The sequence below is a fragment of the Geotrypetes seraphini genome, chromosome 6, assembly GCF_902459505.1.
Source record: "Geotrypetes seraphini chromosome 6, aGeoSer1.1, whole genome shotgun sequence".
In the NCBI taxonomy this organism is placed as follows: Eukaryota; Metazoa; Chordata; class Amphibia; order Gymnophiona; family Dermophiidae; genus Geotrypetes; species Geotrypetes seraphini.
The window spans coordinates 33,089,704-33,109,667 of NC_047089.1; the positions used below are offsets into that span (position 1 = coordinate 33,089,704).

Here is a 19,964-nt window from a genome sequence, read left to right on the forward strand (position 1 = left end):
TTCTATAAAGGCCTTAAACGACCTTTATAGAATTAGCGCCTGGTGCAGATCTTAACATGCCAATGACATCTTATGTTACCTCATTATAGTTGATAATAAGTAAGGGAATACTGTGATTCGGGTTTTTGTTTATTTTGATACATATCCAGGGTAGGGTGGGGAGGGATATTTATGTCATAATCTGATTTTTGAGTTTTTATATTTGAGTTGGGTGGGAAGATATCATTATCTAAAATAGGGTAAAGTTTTTATGGTAATATATGTATTTATGTTCTATTGCATGATTATTGGGTGGGTGGATGGAAGAGGGGTGATTATGAGCATGTTAAAATGTGCTTTTATTGTATCATTGTACGTTGTATTTGTTGTATTGCATTGTTGAAGGTATGAAAATCAATAAAGATTTATAAAAAAAAAACAAAACCCTTGCCTAATTGTGAGTGCTGTTTACTGAAGCTAGTCCTTTGTATTCTCAAACTATTTGTAAGAGATGCAAACAAGTAGTGCAGGCATCCTCAGTTCTTATAATTACATTATAGCTCAGGCCATCTGCCCCATTTACGTCTAACTACATTGTGGAACGTTTGAGAACTCAGAGCTCTCCAGAGTGAAGAGGGCATGCAGTTCACATTCACAACTCCTTTCCTGCGTCGCGTACAGACCTTGCTACATGGCGCAATCCAGTAAGCCATCGAGAGAAATGGAAGTCCTACGGCAACAGCCAGAACGACCAGAAACTTCACTGCAATAGTCTGCTGTCGTAAGCCTGAGAGGTTCTCATACCAGATCGAAAGAAGCTGCTGTTGGCAGTTTGGGTGTGCTACAAACTACAGTTAAAAAAATAAAGAGGGATATAATACAGATTGCACTGTATAGACAAACATGCACCATCATGCATATCATTGAACATGATTGTAGTAATCACTGCCTAGCTGGAAGCTGTCCTTGCTTTCATACCGTGCCACTGAGATCTAGCATTTAAAACTTAAGAAAAGAATCAGCTTGTGGCAAAAGCATTCAGAATTTTCCTCCTGTCTCACTAAGTTCCAATCATATGGAGGTCATTGAACTGCGAGAAAGGCAGAAAATGGCATTTCAGATGGCCACATTTCATAAAAACTATGCTGGTGTCCCTCTGTTTTTGCAGTAATACTGTGCCTCTAATTAATACTTAATAATCTATCTTCCCAAAACAAGTACTAATTAATGTACTGCATTCTTATTACATTTTTCATATGGCTACATGTACCTGCTTAACATAGAGCAGCTACAATTGTAAGAAATTTTTATAAGAAAATTTTTGTATTTTTGTTGTGTAATTTTTGTATGGACCTTCAGGGTGCAGATGGGAACTGAATACTTCCAACTGCCAAAATCTTCATTGGTCCAGGTTTTATTGATATCAACTATTAATTCATTTTTTCATATTCTTAAAATTTTAAGTCACTTAGCTTTGAGTTCTATTTTCTTTCTTTAAACATGACCACCTCTGTTTTTGGACACATTAATTCCCTATGCTCCTATGTGTATCTTACACTCCTCACTAGAAAATGACATGAGGGGACAGAATTTGTTGTCATCCCCATGGGAAACCATCCCATGTCATTCTTTAGTGTCTAACTCAGGAGTGTCGAAGTCCCTCCTCAAGGGCCGCAATCCAGTCGGGTTTTCAGGATTTTCCCCAATGAATATTCATGAGATCTATTAGCATACAATGAAAGCAGTGCATGCAAATAGATCTCATGCATATTCATTGGAGAAATCCTGAAAACCCAACTGGATTGCAGCTCTCAAGGAGGAACTTTGACACCCCTGGGCTAACTCAGTCTTTCTACACCAGCATTCTTCAATGCAAGGCTTGAGGGTCAGTAGTTTTGCCCATTCATACTCTGATTTTTCCCTTTCTCCTTAAAAGAATAATACAGTGGTACCTTGGTTTACGAGTGCACCGGTTTGCGAGTGTTTTGCAAGACGAGCAAAACATTCGCAAAATCGGCGCCTTGGAAACCAAGCGCCTCGATTTGCGAGCGCACCCCCCCTCCCCCGCGAACCGGCACCCTCCCCCCCGCGATCCGGCACCCCCGCCCGCCGCCATTGGGCACCCCCCCTGCCATCGGGCATCCCCCGCTGCGACCTGAGGTCCCCCCAACCCACCCAACCCTCTTCTTATTTTGGTGTAGCCTCCGCACCGGCACCGGCACCAGCATGTCCTGTGTGTTGGTGCCGGTGCCCGAAGATCTGCCTCCTGTGCTGGGCCTTGAGCATGTGCGCATGCTCAAGGCCTGAGAGTTCATGTTCGACATATTGGTGCCAGTGCCGGTGCCGGTGCGGAGGCTACACCAAAGTAAGAAGAGGGTTCGGATGGGTTGGGGGAACCTCAGGTCGCGGCGGGGGGGTGCCTGATGGCGGCAGGGGGGGGTGCCGGATCGCAGGGGGGAGGGTGCCAGTTCGCGAGGGGGGCCTTCGGGGGGAGCAATGCCAGTTCTCGTGGGGGGAGAGCAGCGCTGCTGGCCTCGGGGGGGGGTTGGGAACATATCAAAGCGAGTTTCCATTATTTCCAATGGGAAAACTCGCTTTGATAAACGAGCATTTTGGATTACGAGCATGCTCCTGGAACGGATTATGCTCGTAATCCAAGTTACCACTGCATAATATAAAGACATGCGTGTAGCATGCTTTCATGTTTCCCCATATATACTGATACTTGTCTACATTTCCTTTTTTTGATCTGAAGAAGGGTTACCTTCGAAAGCTCATCATAAAGGGCTCCTTTTATCAAGGTGCGGTAGGCGGTTAATGCGCGGAATACCGTGCGTTCAACCACCTGCCACGTTAGTCGCTAACGCCTCCATTGACGAGGCGTTAGTTTTTTGGCGTGCCACAGGGGTTAGAGCGTGATGAAATGTCCAACGCGCTTACCCCCGTAGCGCACCTTGATAAAAAGAGCCCAAAACGTGTTGAGTTAGTCTAATAAAAAAAAGGTATCACCTTATTTCCTTTGTTGTTTGTTTTTTATCCTTAAAGAATGACATGGGGATGGTTTCCTGCAGTTAACCGCAGGGACGGGGACAAATTCTGTCCCCATGTCATTCTCACTCACAACAAAAATGACTTATAATTCTCTTTTGAAATTGCACCGAATGCACATGGCACCGACATTGACACTGCGGATGTTTGGCTTTCTTAGCGGCCAAAAGCAGCTTCCTCTGCACGCACCTTCTCTCCGGCCATTCCCACTCCAGTGAGCCCGTCGCTGAGGAGCCCGGCTCGACGCGCCCATAGCAGGTGATCCTCCGTTTTGGTGGTTTTATGGTGGCCAGTTCAGTGCACTGAGACGGCCGTGCTGAACTGGCCGTGACGAAACATCTTAGACTCTCCCCCCCCCCCCCCTACTGTCCTCTGCTCATCACCATAGCCAGCAGTCTAACTATTCCCCGCTAACTGTTAACGCCTACCTTGGCAACCTCTGATCAGTTAATCAAAACTTGCTTTCAATCCCGTCCTTAAAACATATCAATACCATGTGAACTAATATTTTCTTTGTGACTTCCCCTATGCTCTGGAACTCAGCCCCTAACCACCTAAGAGAGGATACGTCACTAAACATCTTCAAGACCAACTTAAAAGCATTCTTGTTCAAAGATGCCTTTGGGCTATGACCGCCCTTTTAAGGATGTTTTACATGCGTTTTTGACCACCACTAATGCTGGTTTCTATGTTTTCCCTTCCTTATTTCTTCCCTATTTGTTCTTTTCTATACGAATAATGCACTTCTTCCTCGTTTTTCCTTTCGTCCCAGTTTCAGTTTCTGTTTTATTTTGTGATTTATGCTCATCTGTTCTCTTGATTATGCATCACAAAAAATTGCACCCTCCAAAATACAGGACAAAAAAGTCACCTTTCTTTACAAAAAGGGAGAAAAGACCTCAGTGTCTAATAGGGGCTCTTTAAGCTTCCCATATAGACAGGCTAGTTTTAAACAGAATTTAATCCTAGCAGACACATCCTTGGTCAGAAAAACTCCCAATTAGTAAGTGAACCTCTATTCTAATTTTCTAATAGTTTTATATATTTTCTTATAGTTTTATATATTTTTTTAAACTTTTCTTCAAACAACAATTGTCAAAAATAGAAGTCACTTATCTGAGCACTTCGATATTCAGGTGTAGTCCTGGAGTAAAGCAAGCAGGAAAAACTGCTCTATGGAAAAAAGCTATCAGTCAAAACATTCTTCCAAAATATTTTGGAAGAATGTTTTGACTGATAGCTTTTTTCCATAGAGCAGTTTTTCCTGCTTGCTTTACTCCAGGACTACACCTGAATATCGAAGTGCTCAGATAAGTGACTTCTATTTTTGACAATTGTTGTTTGAAGAAAAGTTTAAAAAAATATATAAAACTATAAGAAAATATATAAAACTATTAGAAAATTAGAATAGAGGTTCACTTACTAATTGGGAGTTTTTCTGACCAAGGATGTGTCTGCTAGGATTAAATTCTGTTTAAAACTAGCCTGTCTATATGGGAAGCTTAAAGAGCCCCTATTAGACACTGAGGTCTTTTCTCCCTTTTTGTAAAGAAAGGTGACTTTTTTGTCCTGTATTTTGGAGGGTGCAATTTTTTGTGATTTATTTTGGGCATCCTTTTCTTGATTTTTTGGATACTCTTGATTATGCATACATTTAAATGTTTCCCCTTTTGGTTTAACGATGTAAACCGCCTTGAAGCCTGATTAGGCGGTTTATCAAATTTTTAATAAACTTGTAAACTTGATTAATTAGATTGCGAGTAGAGAATGACACAGTGGCGGTTACCCGTGGCTAGCCACGTTTAGCCGCGGGTAAACCACCAAAACGGGGAAGAAAAAATAGTGGCCTCTGCGGGACGAGGACAAGGCCATTCACCGCCCCGTGGAGCGGTGAATGGACTTGTCCCCGCAGTGAGGCAATCAAGATCGCGCGGTCCCCGCCATCTCCCTCCCTCCACCTCACCTTTGAATTGGAAGAGCACCGCCGGTTGAATTTCTGCCGGTCCGCGCGAAGAAAAAAAAAAAAAGCCTCTCCTTTTCTCCTGCTCCTTCCGCCATGCTGCAGCTACTAAAAGCCGACAGGAAGTCTATCCGACGTCAATTCTGACGTCGGAGAGGACGTTCTGGGCCAGCCAATCGCTGCCTGGCTGGCCCAGAACGTCCTCTCCGACTTCAGAATTGAGTCGGAAAGAAGACTTCCGGCTTTAGCAGCTGCAGCATGGCGGTAAGAGAAGGGGAAAAGGACAGAGGCTTTTTTTTTTTTTTTGATTGGCAGGGAGGCAGCAGGCTGGCTTTGGCTAGGGAGGGAGAAAGGTAGACAGGCACAGGCAGGCAGGCAGGCAGGCTTCGGGGGTGGGGGTGGGACAAAGTGTGGAAGGCAGTGAGAGGGACATAGGAAGGAGGCACTAGGGGCACTAAAGTCATGGGAAGGAGGCACTGGGGGCACTAAAGACAGGAAGGGGCACTAAGGACATGGGAAGGAGGCACTGGGGCACTAAGGACATGGGAAGGAGGCACTGGGGGCACTAAAGACATGGGAAGGAGGCACCGGGGGCACTAAGGACATAGGAAGGAAAGAGGGAGGGAATAGAAAGGGACAATTATTGGGCTTGAGTGCAGAAAGAAAGGAAACACAGACAGAAGGAAACGCAACCAGAGACTCATGAAATCAATCACAGACAGCAAAGGTAGGAAAAATGATTTTATTTTCAATTTAGTGATCAAAATGTGTCAGTTTTGAGAATTTATATCTGCTGTCTATATTTTCCACTATATTTGTCTATTTTTCTATAGTTATTGAGGTGACTGAGCTTGCGGAGATGGGGCGGAAACAGGGTTTTAAAATTTTAGTCCTAGTAGTTTGCCGGTCCACAAAATAATTCTTTTATTTCTGCCAGTCCACGGGTATAAAAAGGTTGAAAACCACTGATGTAGAGTATGCCGGCTTTCTTTTTCGCCAAGCCGCACTCGCGTTGATCAATCTTCTCCTCTCTTGCAACTTCCTGTTTCCGGTTGCGTCAGAGGAGAATATGGAACAAATGAGCACCCGCACATGCGGCTGGGCGAAAAAGAAAGCCGGCATACTCTACATCTAAGGTGAGATGGAGGGAGGGAGATGGCGGAACACTGCAGTTGGTCGGGTCTCTGCTTTTTTTGTATCTGCCTGCCTGCGCTCACGTTCCAGATCCTCCTGCATTTTTAGTGTGCACAATTGACCTGATTCGAGCTATAGGTGAACATGGGGGACACGTCATTGAAAGGGAGGACAAGTTAATTGATTTATTTTATGTTCTGTTTTTACTACAGGGCAGAGGCACTGAAACAGATTCTCAGTACAGTAGTAGTAGTGGCAGAACTCTCTTCTGTCTTCATGGTGTTTCGCAGTACTGAGGCTTATATGATGCTGCGGGGACGGTGACGGGGCGGTGAATGGGATGGCAGTGGCAGTGACGGGGCGGTGAAAAGGATGGCGGTGACGGTGACGGGGCGGTGAAGGGAACGGCGGTGACGGGGCGGTGCAGAGGATGGTGGGCCGGGGACGGTGCAGTGACGGGGAGAGATTTTTTCCCCGTGTCATTCTCTAATTGCGAACTCATTTGAGCAGGGGCTGGTCTCCTTCGTGACTCTGTACAGTGCTGCGCATGTCTGGTAGTGTTCTAGAAATAATTAATAGTAGTAGCAGCATTATTTAGGACATCCACAGCTACTGAGGTGTTCCTACCACAGTCAGTGGCATGGTGGCCAAGAAACAGGGGCTCAGTCCTGGAAAATAAGGTGTTATTCAGCTTCTACAGCCAGAGACCACCAACATAAGTTACAGAATGTTATTTCCATGAGACCGTCTTTGAAGGCTGGTCCAAATAGCAGTAGCAGAATGTTCTTGGTTATCATTTATAAATGCTAATAACATATGTATTATATAATGTTATATATAACATTATATTATAACGTTATAATATAATGTTATATATATGTTATAATATAATGTTATATACAATAACATGTATATGTATTAATATGTGTAATAGCACATGTTATTGTATATATATATATGTTATTATATACATATTAATATGTGTAATAACACATGTTATTATATATATATATGTTATTATATATAACATTATATTATAACATATATATAACATTATATTATAACGTTACAATATAATGTTATATATAACATACATATAACATTATATAATACATATAATGTTATTAGCATTTATAAATTATAACCAAGAACATTCTTGTTAAAGAAATTACATCAACAAGAAATTAACAAACGGAAAAATTATATAAATCTTTCTTAGAACTCAATTAAACAAAGATTAGGAGGGCCCAAGTGAAATTCAAGAAGAGATTATTCCATATAGAAAGCAATTATATAGGCATGGCTTTTAACAGCCTATCCAACATTCAAATGTAATTGTTCACCAACACTAAACATTTCCAGTAACCAATTTCTTCATATCAATAAATGTTCGTAGTTGCTCCAGGGTGAAAAACACATATTTTAACCCCAAATATTTTATCATACATTTGCAGGGATAGAACAATAGGAATGAAGCTCCTAAAGAAACCACTTCAGGTCTTATGGCAAGAAATAATTTTCTACGTTCTTGAGTTTGTCTGGTTACGTCTGGGAATAGCCAAACTTTTTTTTACCATAGAACAGGGATGTCAAACTCAATCACATAAGGGGCCAAAATCTAAAACATAGGCTAAGTCGCGGGCCAAATTTTTTATTAAGATACTTAGGAGTCCTTTTATTAAGGTACGCTAACCGATTTACTGCGTACTAAATGCGCACCTTAATAAAAGGACCCCTTTGTCTTAGAAGAATAGGGTTACAACCTCTCAAATCCTACGCCGGCTCAGTGATGTAAACAAAATTTTTTTTAAAAAAACTTTTCCTCTCTCTTTTAGGTCCTAGCTCACGCTTGTTGTCTAATACTAGCTCTGGCAGGATACACATTTCAAATCTTTCAGCATTGTGTAAACTGCTTAAATGCTCCCATAATTATAGGTGGTATAACAAATACATTTAAATAAGTAAAAATAATAATAATATTTAGTGCAAACACTTACTTTTTTAACTTCATACTTAATGGCAAGTTTTAAGCGGCAAAGGCTAGGGCGTCCACCAGGTTCTACATGAGTCTGGTTTATTTCCATATCCCCATTCAGAATAGCTTCAACTTCTTCAGTGTTTCTGCACAAATCAAGAAGTCCAACAACAAAGTCCTTGCACTGCATCGACAATTTTTTGTAGTCATTCTAGAAAACAAAGAATATTGCTGATAAGTGAAAAGTGTGCCATAGATCTGGCAATGTTCGATTGCTTTGAGGAGCATATTATGATCTGCCTCCTTGTTTGGCTAATTAGAAAATTCAGTAAAGTTTCAAGTTTTATTATAATTTGATGAATCATTTTTACTAAGCAAGTTTCAGTATAAAAAGAAACCATTTATCTAATATAATAAAACGCTAGCTGCGCATGCGCACTCCCTCCTGCGTGTTCTGTTTTCCGTGCGCTGTAGGGCCCCGCAGGTAGGAGTGCGCATGCGCGGCTACTGTTTCATTATATTAGATATTGGCTGCTGGTAGGGGCTAGAGTGATGCTGAATCTCAAGGTATTGCATGGAATGGGTTCTGTTTAGGGTTGTTTTTCATCCTGTTAATCGGTCTGGCCTGCTCCCCTGCGTTCCTTGCCATATTGTATTTTTAAGTTGAAAGTCGCGGCGGTGGCTCCTCTCACAATCCCCGCCTGCGTCGGACTTCTGACGCAGGTGGGGATCATGAGAGGAGTCGCCGCCGCGTCTTTCAACTAAAAAATACAATACGGCAAGGCACGCAGGGAGCAGGGCAGACCGAAGCTCCGAAATGAACTGCCAGTTGGCCGGCTCCCTTGCCGGAGTTATTTTTCAGTTTACAGGTGCCGCAGCGGGAAGATTATGGGGGTGGAGAAATCCTGCTGCTGCAGAGGGAAATGGAGGGGGAGGGAATGCTGTGGCTGCTGCACAGGGAAGTGGGGGGAGGGGAAAAATGCTGCTGAACAGGGAAATGGAGGGGGAGGGAATGCTGTGGCTACTGCACAGGGAAGTGGGGGACAGAAAAAAATGCTGCTGAACAGGGAAATGGAGGGGGAGGGAATGCTGTGGCTGCTGCACAGGGAAGTGGGGGGAGGGGAAAAATGCTGCTGAACACGGAAATGGAGGGTGAGGGAATGCTACGGCTGCTGCACAGGGAAGTGGGGATGGAAAAAAATGCTGCTGCAAAGGGAAATGGAGGGGGAGGGAATGCTGTGGCTGCTGCACAGGGAAGTGGGGGGAGGGGAAAAATGCTGCTGAACAGGGAAATGGAGGGGGAGGGAATGCTGTGGCTACTGCACAGGGAAGTGGGGGACAGAAAAAAAGCTGCTGAACAGGGAAATGGAGGGGGAGGGAATGCTGTGGCTGCTGCACAGGGAAGTGGGGGGAGGGGAAAAATGCTGCTGAACACGGAAATGGAGGGTGAGGGAATGCTACGGCTGCTGCACAGGGAAGTGGGGATGGAAAAAAATGCTGCTGCAAAGGGAAATGGAGGGGGAGGGAATGCTGCTTCGGCTTTTGCACAGGGAAGTAGGGGGGAGGGAAAAATGCTGCTACACAGGGAAATGGAGGGGGAGGGAATGCTGCTTCTGCTTCTGCACAGGGAAGTGGGGGGGGAAGAGAAAAAAATGCTATTGCACAGGGAAATGAAGGGAGAGGCAATGCTGCAGCTGCTGCACAGGGAAGTAGGGAGGGAGACAGGAAGAAAGACACAGGGGCAGGGAGAGAGACAGACAGCCAAAGGGGGCCAGGGAGTGAGACAGACAGAAAGAAAGACAGCTGGAGGGAGAGAGACAGAAAAAAAAAAAAAGACAGGGGTAGGGAGAGAGACAGAAAGAAAGATAGACATATATTCTAGCACCCGTTAATATAACGGGCTTAAAGACTAGTTTATATATAATGTTTTTTAAAGGAAAAAAAAACAAATTTATTTTTAAAACAATATTTGGGACAAACAGACATACAAACCAACTGAAACACTAGGCAAAAAAGGGCAAAACTACAGTTCAGTATTTTCCAGGGTAAAAACGAAGGGAAAAACATTAGGAAAGGGAAGATAAAGATATAAAGGGTGAAGTAAAATCTTTAAGACATAATTTATAAATTAAAAGCGTCTTTAAAAAGACTTTTAAAATGACTCAGGTTATTTTCCTCTCTCAATTGCAGAGTTCCACAGTTGTGGTGCTATTACTGAAAACAAATCTTGTCGCCGAGTTCCAGTAATTTTCAGGGAAGGGACAACTAAGAGTTTTAGATTGGTGGACCGAAGGGAACGTGACGTACTATAAGGAATAAGTACATAAACTGGGGTTCATTAGTATCGAGGGTTTTGTCCAGGTTGTGTCCTGTAAAAAAGACGGATAAATCAGGTTCTTAACCCCCCTCATTCTATGACTTGGCAACTAAATTTGAGTAGGATCAACTACTCTCTCCAGGGGTGAATTTGAGCAATAGGACAAAAAAAAGTTACTGCCAACATTCAAAAACCACAGGGAACACAGGTGTGAGCAGTCAAATTCACAAGACATATTTTCAAAAAAAATGTGGTGAAGAAAAGGTCTTCACAGCAAACATTGCTCTACCTCTTATTTTGATGAGATCCTTGTAGCAGTTGGAATCTGAAATCCCCTGATGCAGTCCTGCCAAAACAGGGAGCTTTCCTGTTAGGAGTATTTCATTATGGACCAGTAATTGGACTGTGAATTGATAAGTGAACATATTTTTTGAATATGTAGAAATGTACGGTCCCGAGTAGAGAATGACGGGGGGAAAAAATTTGTCCCCATCCCCGCAAACTCTGTACCCGCTCCGGCCCAATCCCCGCACTCTGTCCCCGTCCCCACAAAATCTGTCTCCGTCCCCATAGTAGATGACGGCAGATAAAGACCCGAATGGTCCATCCAGTCTGCCCAACCTGATTCAATTTAAAAAATTTTTTTTTTTTTTTTTTTTTTCTTCTTAGCTATTTCTGGGCGAGAATCCAAAGCTTTACCCGGTACTGTGCTTGGGTTCCAACTGCCGAAATCTCTGTTAAGACTTACTCCAGCCCATCTACACCCTCCCAGCCATTGAAGCCCTCCCCTGCCCATCCTCCTCCAAACGGCCATACACAGACACAGACCGTACAAGTCTGCCCAGTAACTGGCCTAGTTCAATCTTTAATATTATTTTCTGATTCTAAATCTTCTGTGTTCATCCCACGCTTCTTTGAACTCAGTCACAGTTTTACTCTCCACCACCTCTCCCGGGAGCGCATTCCAGGCATCCACCACCCTCTCCGTAAAGTAGAATTTCCTAACATTGCCCCTGAATCTACCACCCCTCAACCTCAAATTATGTCCTCTGGTTTTACCATTTTCCTTTCTCTGGCAAAGATTTTGTTCTACGTTAATACCCTTTAAGTATTTGAACGTCTGAATCATATCTCCCCTGTCTCTCCTTTCCTCTAGGGTATACATATTCAGGGCTTCCAGTCTCTCCTCATATGTCTTCTGGTGCAAGCCTCCTATCATTTTCGTCGCCTTCCTCTGGACCGCCTCAAGTCTTCTTACGTCTTTCGCCAGATACGGTCTCCAAAACTGAACACAATACTCCAAGTGGGGCCTCACCAATGACCTGTACAGGGGCATCAACACCTTCTTTCTTCTACTGACTACGCCTCTCTTTATACAGCCCAGAATCCTTCTGGCAGCAGCCACTGCCTTGTCACACTGTTTTTTCGCCTTTAGATCTTCGGACACTATCACCCCGAGGTCCCTCTCCCCGTCCGTGCATATCAGCTTCTCTCCTCCCAGCATATACGGTTCCTTCCTATTATTAATCCCCAAATGCATTACTCTGCATTTCTTTGCATTGAATTTTAGTTGCCAGGCATTAGACCATTCCTCTAACTTTTGCAGATCCTTTTTCATATTTTCCACTCCCTCTTCGGTGTCTACTCTGTTACAAATCTTGGTATCATCTGCAAAAAGGCACACTTTTCCTTCTAACCCTTCAGCAATGTCACTTACATACATATTGAACAGGATTGGCCCCAGCACCGAACCCTGAGGGACTCCACTAGTCACCTTTCCTTCCTTCGAGCGACTTCCATTAACCACCACCCTCTGGCGTCTGTCCGACAGCCAGTTTCTGACCCAGTTCACCACTTTGGGTCCTAACTTTAGCCCTTCAAGTTTGTTCAACAGCCTCCTATGAGGAACTGTATCAAAGGCTTTGCTGAAATCCAAATAAATTACATCTAGCATATGTCCTCGATCCAGCTCTCTGGTCACCCAATCAAAAAATTCAATCAGGTTCGTTTGGCACGATTTACCTTTTGTAAAGCCATGTTGCCTCGGATCCTGTAACCCATTAGATTCAAGGAAATACACTATCCTTTCTTTCAGCAACACTTCCATTATTTTTCCAACAACTGAAGTGAGGCTCACCGGCCTGTAGTTTCCTGCTTCATCCCTGTGACCACTTTTATGAATAGGGACCACATCCGCTCTCCTCCAATCCCCAGGAATCACTCCCGTCTCCAGAGATTTGTTGAACAAGTCTTTAATAGGACTCGCCAGAACCTCTCTGAGTTCCCTTAGTATCCTGGGATGGATCCCGTCTGGTCCCATCGCTTTGTCCACCTTCGATTCCATCCGCGCAACTTGAATAGTTATGATTTTACATTGAAATCATTTTATTAAAGTATAAAAAGAAACAATATTCTGTACAACTGTCATTTCATAAATCACAAATGCATAAAAAGGATCAACAAAATCCTTCTCCCCTCCCAATATCCCAATATGCTACATAGAAAATTCATCCTATCAGAATTCCTTGGTTACACACACAGAACATTAGTGCCAAATACATAATAGCTGGTCAAAACATGATAAACATAAACCAAAATGCTATGAAGCCACAGCTTCCATGTAGTACAACACCAAAGAATTAGAAAGATCCATTTCCTCTTATACTAGTCCGTGAGGTTAATTAAGCTACCGTTGCCTCCACAACACTTAAGACTCCTGATGCAGGCCGATGTGGCCGAAACATGTACCTTGAGTCATTGAGCTATTGAAGTGAATAAAAGAGCCGTAAAACTTACAAAGCTTAACTGTTTTGACTGGACATCTCCACTGTTTGTTTGGTTGCGTCTGACTCGTGGAAGTGACTCTCCTGTTCTGCACTACATCTAATCCATGCATGCTAAATTGTCTTACTGCAGACATTTGCCTTTATTAAGGTCCACAGTATGTTATATTTCTAGCTTAAGATCGTACTGTTTTCCTCTAGTATAACTGTTGTACATTTGAATGCATGAATAAAACTTAATTAGCAGCTTGCTAGATGTGCTAAAAAGCGCAAGTGTTTGCAATCATCACAAATTTTCTTCATATAGTTTTGCCCCTCTGCTTTTTGTATTTTCATTAACACTCACTAATCAAAGAGAATTCTTGGACTCCCAAAGTGTTACAGTTTTTCTTGTTCTTGGGTTTTTGTTTTCTGTAATTCCTGCAACTGAGTGTACCTCCACACTGTTATGATGTATCATTGCTGATGTACATCATATTTTTGTTGTGCGGTTCCTCTATTGTGCTGTCTTAACGTGTGCATTTATGACGCTATGGGGCTCATTTTCAAAAAAGATAAATGCCCAAAAAGTGGCATAAAGGGGCAGACAGGACATTTTTCTCAGCAAACCCTTCTTCGAGAATTCACTATGTTTGAAACCTAGACAGATACCTATGCTACTCAGTTCATAGACAAAACCGCCGAAGACAAAGGCGTGCGCCGACAACTGAGCGCAAGACGGAAGCACGCGCTGAAGAAAAAGAGTGTTTTTAGGGGCTCCAACGGGGGGGGGAGTTTGTTGAGGAACCCCCCCCCCACTTTACTTAATACAGTTCGCGGCGGCGTTGGGGGGGGTTTGGGGGGTTGTAATCGCCCTCATTATACTGGAAACAACTGTTTCCCTGTTTTTAGGGAAAAAGTGAAGTTTTCAGTAAAATGTGGGGGGTTACAACCCCCCAAAACCCCCACAACGCCCCCACAACGCGGCACGATATGTATTTAGTAAAGTGGGGGCATTCCCCCCCCACACACACACCCGTTGGAGCCCTTTAAAACAGTCATTTTCTTTGGCACGCGGCTCCGCGTTGCGCTCAGTTGTCTGCGCGCGCCTTTGACCTGACACCATGCTACTTCATCAGTAGTTTGTCTAATTCTCAAGGGAGTGTGTTATAGGCATGGTTTAGATGGGACTAGGGTGGCTTATGACTTCCCATTTTTCTGCCATAATAAGACATGTAAGAATACAGCCAAAGCACAAATTAGACATTTGGGGCTAGACTTGTTTTAATAATGAATAAGTGCTAAAAAGAACATAAGTATAGCCTTACTGGGTCAGCCCAATGGTCCATCAAGCCCAGTAGCCTGTTCTCACTGTGGCCAATCCAGGTCACTAGCACCAGGCCAAAACCCAAAGAGTAGCAACATTCCATGCTACCAATCTAGGGCAAGCAGAGGCTTCCCCCATGTCTCAATAACAGGAATTTGTCCAAACCTTTATTAAAACTAGAGAATGACACGGTGACAAAACTCATCACTGTTCCCGTCCCCATGAATATCCGCGGGAAACCATCTTCATATCATTCTTTAAGGACAGAGGGTATGAATGGGCTCAGCCACTGACCCTCAAGCCTTGCATTGAAGAATGCTGGTGTAGAAGGACTGAGGTTGAAAAAGACATTAAAAAATGACATGGGATTATTTGATGTGGTTATCCACGGGAACGGTGATGAATTTTGTCACCGTGTCATTCTCTAATTAAAACCATCCATTCTATCCACTTTTACCATAACCTCTGGCAATGCGTTCCAGAGCTTAACTATTCTATGAGTGAAATAATAATAATAATAATAACTTTATTTTTCTATACCGCCATAATCTTGCGACTTCTAGGCGTTTTACATTCAAGAGAGCTGGACATTCAGTGAGTTACAATATGCAGATAGTCAGAGGAAATACAGAGTAAAGTAACTTTAAGAAAGTGAAAAAATAAAATATACAATTTGCTAAGAAATTTCCGAGAGGACCTTTTTGGAAAAGGTCGCGAATTACAAAAAAATACAGCGGAAATTACAATATACAGTTTGTTAGGAATTTTCAGAGGGGACATATTGGGAAAACGAGAAAAGAAAAAAAGTGTTCGGTGAAGAATTTGTTTAGGTGATATATCTATCGAATAAGGCAGTTTTTATGAGTTTTCTAAAAGCGTTGTAGGTCAGTCTAGCTTTATTAATGTAGTTGTCTAGCCAATGTTGTTGTTTGTTTGCTTGGTACACAAAAGTTCTATCCAGAAAGATTTTGTATTTACAATTGGTAATGCTTGGGTATGCAAAAAGATAGCAGTTTCTGGTTTGTCTTATAGGGCTGTAGAATACGAAGTGAGATAGCAAGTACGTAGGAGCTAGTCCCCAAACTAGTTTAAAACATATGCAGGAGAACTTGAAAATTATTCGTGCCTTGACTGACAGCCAGTGCAGTAGTTTGTAGTAGGGGGTGACATGGTCGCTCTTTTTTAATCCAAATATCAAGCGGACCGCTGTATTCTGAATAATTCTAAGTTTCCTCACTGTTTTTTGGGGTATACCCATATAAACGATGTTGCAGTAGTCCAGAGTAGAAAGCACTAGTGATTGCACTAGTAATCTGAACAATAATGGGTCAAAGTATTTTTTGATGGTCTTTAATTTCCATAATATCAGGAAACATTTTTTTATCACTATGTTCGTGTGTTCAATCATTGTCAGGTGAGTGTCCAATGTGACTCCCAATATTTTTATTGTATTAGTAATCGGGTAATCATGGTCTTTTATGTGTAATATTGTGTTGGTAATTTTATCCGTTGGGCTTGCAAGGAAGATTTTTGTTTTTTCTGTGTTAAGTTTCAGTTTGAAGTTGATTGTCCAATGTTCGATTTCGGTCATAATATGAGAAATGTATTTTGAGGTTTCATTTGCAATGCTATTCACTGGGATTAAAATGGAAATGTCATCTGCATATATGGTTTTTTTAAAGTATTGGTTTTTTAAAAGTATTTCCCTGCAACTTCATCGAGTGTCCCCTAGTCTGTAATTTTTGATGGAGTGAAAAATTGATCCACTTGTACCCCTTCTAATCCACTCAGGATTTTGTAGACTTCAATTGTATCTCCCCCTTAGCTATCTCTTTTCCATTCTGAAGAGCCCTAACCATTTTAGTGTTTCCTCATACAAGAGGAGCTCCATCCCCTTTATCCCTAACTGACCATATGACCACTGGAGGGATGTAAGAATGACACACACACAAACTCTCCCAGAAGTCACCGACCTCCTCCCACCCCCCAAAGATTTGAACGAAACAGTGCATACCTGCCTGTATGACAGCTTCAGATGTTATGGCTAGCCCTAAGTTCGTTAACAGAAAGCACTTTACTCGTGATTCCAGACTATTTGCTTTCCCTTTGGTAAAAGGTTAACTGCAAATGATTTTTCAATAGAATCCTCGCCTATCAGGCGGCTTTGTGGAATAAGAGATTTGACCATTTGATTTTAAGAACTGATACCTATCTAATTTTTAGGAAACAGACAAAAACTTATCTCTGAGAAATTTTTTTTAAATAATTGAATTGTAATTCACTGTGAATGTGCAGTATTCTGGTATTGTAAACCACACTGAACTGCAAGGTAGCTGTGGTATATAAATTAATTATGTTATATGTTTATTTTTGTTAAGATTTGATCTACCGCTCCTGCATTTTACTGACCTAAGCAGTTTACAATGTATCAAACTAAAATGAAATTAGGTACTTTATAAAAACTACTCTATCTGCTCACAACCTAGCTCAAGAACCTGATTAAAATTAAAATATGTAATACATTTCCAAGATCAAAAATCAAAGAAATAGAAAATAGAAATAATGAAAAGATAAAAAATTAAAAATAAAATAAAACAAATTTAAGAGATAGAAAAGTCTCTGAGGCGGCTTGCTAGTAAGTTCAGTCTGCAGAACCAGATTAACCGGCCGCCACCAAAGAAGCAGGAACCATGCCAATGAAGACCACCATGGCACCAGTCACCGGACAGGCAAGGCCAGGTGCCAACGAAAGCAGACCCTTGAAGTTAAGCAAGCAAGCAGGTCTCTGGTGATGCCTAGTGGGCAGTGTAGTCAACCATAGAGATGGAGACTTAGGCCCATAACCCACTCTAGCTACTTCACGTGGTGGACTTCCAAAATCCACCCAAATCCCATTGTACCTTCATATAGGTGCCACCTGCAGGCATAAGGGCTATTGGTGTGGTATACAGTTGAGTCCAGTAGTTTTTGGGGTGGATTTTGGAGGGCTCACCATACACTATAAGGGGGTTGTGGTGAGATGTATAACTAGGACCTTTTATGTCAAGTTCACTGCAGCGTCCCCTATATTGTGTTGGGATGTTTGTGTGGCCAGTCTATTAATAGTGCTGGCTTGATTTGTGCGTTTTTCATTTGGATGTGTGTTTTGGGGGTTTTCGGAGAGGGGGGGAGATTTTTTTTAAATGGTTCAAAAAGATGAAAAACACAGAGGCTAGATGCACAGGGCACATTTTCGGAAAAAACCCCCGCCAAAAACCCCCAAGACAGACGTTTTGCAGTTTTTTGTTTTGTGTTTTTTAAAATCTTTATTGATTTTCCAATCTTCAATAGTGCAATACATAAATATATCATATATAATAAGTCAATATAAGCACATTTAACTTTCAAATATACATAACCAACCAATTTCTCCCCACCCACCTAATGATAGTTTAATAAAACACAGAAACAGGGCTCCTTTTACGAAGGCGCATTAGGGCCTTAATGCGCGGAAAAGCGCATGCTAAAATGCCACACCTGCTAGCCGCTACCGCCTCCTCTTGAGCAGGCAGTAGTTTTTCGGCTAGCGCGCACTAATTCAGTGCGTGTGTTAAAAACGCTAGCGCACCTTCATAAAAGGAGCGCATAGAATTCCCCAATAACCTTACCCTATTAGCCATATCCTTCCATCCTCCCACCCATCCCAAATGTAAATATTTAAAAATCAAATTATGACAGAAATAATGTTTTGCAGTTTTGAAAATGGACACGTTCGCTACTGGATTATTGCGCGCCTTCTGCAAAACGTCTAGGCTCAGATTTAGATGTCATATCAAAATCTCTACGTCATGTTACTCCTATTAGGTTTCAATTTGCCACTAAACTAAACTAAACCTTAAGTTTGTATACCGCATCATCTCCACAGAAGTAGAGCTCGGCACGGTTTACAAGAATTGATATACAGTGGTGCCTCACACAACGAACTTAATTGGTTCCAGGAGCAAGTTTGTTATGCGAAAAGTTCGTTATGTGAAACGCGTTTTCCCATAACAATACATGTTAAAAAAAATAATTCGTTCTGCAGCATAAAATATGCTAAGATGACATAAAAAAAAGATAAATTTGTCAAAATGGTGAAAATGGTGGTCTTGCTGAGGCCAAACTCTTTGACGAGGTCACACTGTTTTACCCCACATTCACTCCTTCTAATTATTTCCCGTTTCATTTCAACAGAAATCACCTTCCTGCTTTTTTTAGAAGCCATGATATATAAAAAATATTGAGTTTATCTTAAAAGGACGACTCTATACAGTGAGAGAGGGCAGTTAAGCGCAGTGACTAACGACTGCCTGCAGTGCCTGCGCGCGGAAGGATGCAATACATCGGCAGCTCGGGCGACTTCGTTGTGTGAAACGAAGTTCGTTGTGTGAAACGAAGTTCGTTGTGTGAAGTTCGTTGTGTGAAACGAAGTTCGTTGTGTGAAACGAAGTTCGTTGTGTGAAGTTCGTTGTGTGAAACGAAGTTCGTTGTGTGCAGCGTTCGTTGTGCGAGGCGTTCGTTATGCGAGGCACCACTGTAGAAAGGAATTACAATGAAAAGTAGAAGGACTTAGTAAAGAGAAGTTTAGAGGAACTCGAGAAGAGAAGACTGAGAGGGGATTTGATAGAGACTTTTAAAATATTAAAAGGATTTGATAAAATAGGCCAAGAAGCAGCATTGCTAACATTTTCGGATGTGACACGGACAAGAGGTCATAGCCTGAAACTGAGTGGCAGCAGGTTCAGGACAAATGTCAGGAAGTTCCGTTTCACACAGCGGGTGGTGGGTACTTGGAATGCACTCCCGGAGGAGGTTGTGGCGGAGACTACTGTACTGGGATTCAAATGCAAGTTGGACGCACACCTTCTTGCATATCATATTGAGGGATACGGTAAAGTCGGGTCTCCAAAAAGGAGTACCTAAATGGGCCACCGCGTGTGCGGAGCACTGGACTAGATGGACCTCGGTCTGATCCGATGAAGGTGTTTCTTATGTTCTTATGTTCTTACTTAGTATATCGAAGAGGGAGGGGTCATTGCATTTTAGAGAAAAGCCAAGTTTTCAAATGTTTTCGGAAGAGTTGGAGGGAGGTCAGGCTCCGAAGCGGGGGTAGTAAAGCTGTTCCAGAGTTCGGTGATCCTGAAGAAGAGGGAAGTCCCTAATTTTCCTGCATGGGATATGCCTTTTAAAGAGGGGGAAGGATAGAAACATAGAAACATAGAAACATAGAAAGATGACGGCAGAAAAGGGCCAAGGCCCATCAAGTCTGCCCACTCTATAGACCCTCCCCTTAATATTATACAATGTTTTACCCTGACCCACTTAGGGATCCCACATGGGCGTCCCATTTATTCTTAAAATCTGGCACGCTGCTGGCCTCGATTACCTGTACTGGAAGCTTGTTCCATTGATCAATCACTCGCTCCGTGAAGAAATACTTCCTG

General features: G+C 42.4%; 1 protein-coding gene across 1 annotated transcript in view; it reads right to left on the bottom strand.

The window, feature by feature from the left end:
• The window catches only part of TRPC6 (transient receptor potential cation channel subfamily C member 6), a 152,968-nt gene that overhangs the window by 68,692 nt on the left and 64,312 nt on the right, over positions 1–19,964 (bottom strand). Inside the window, exons 3-4 of the mRNA XM_033950101.1 lie at positions 8,119–8,307; positions 663–827 (exon numbers count right to left, since the gene is read on the bottom strand). Of these exons, the coding sequence (XP_033805992.1) occupies positions 663–827; positions 8,119–8,307 (354 nt within the window). The remainder of the gene's footprint in view (positions 1–662; positions 828–8,118; positions 8,308–19,964) is intronic.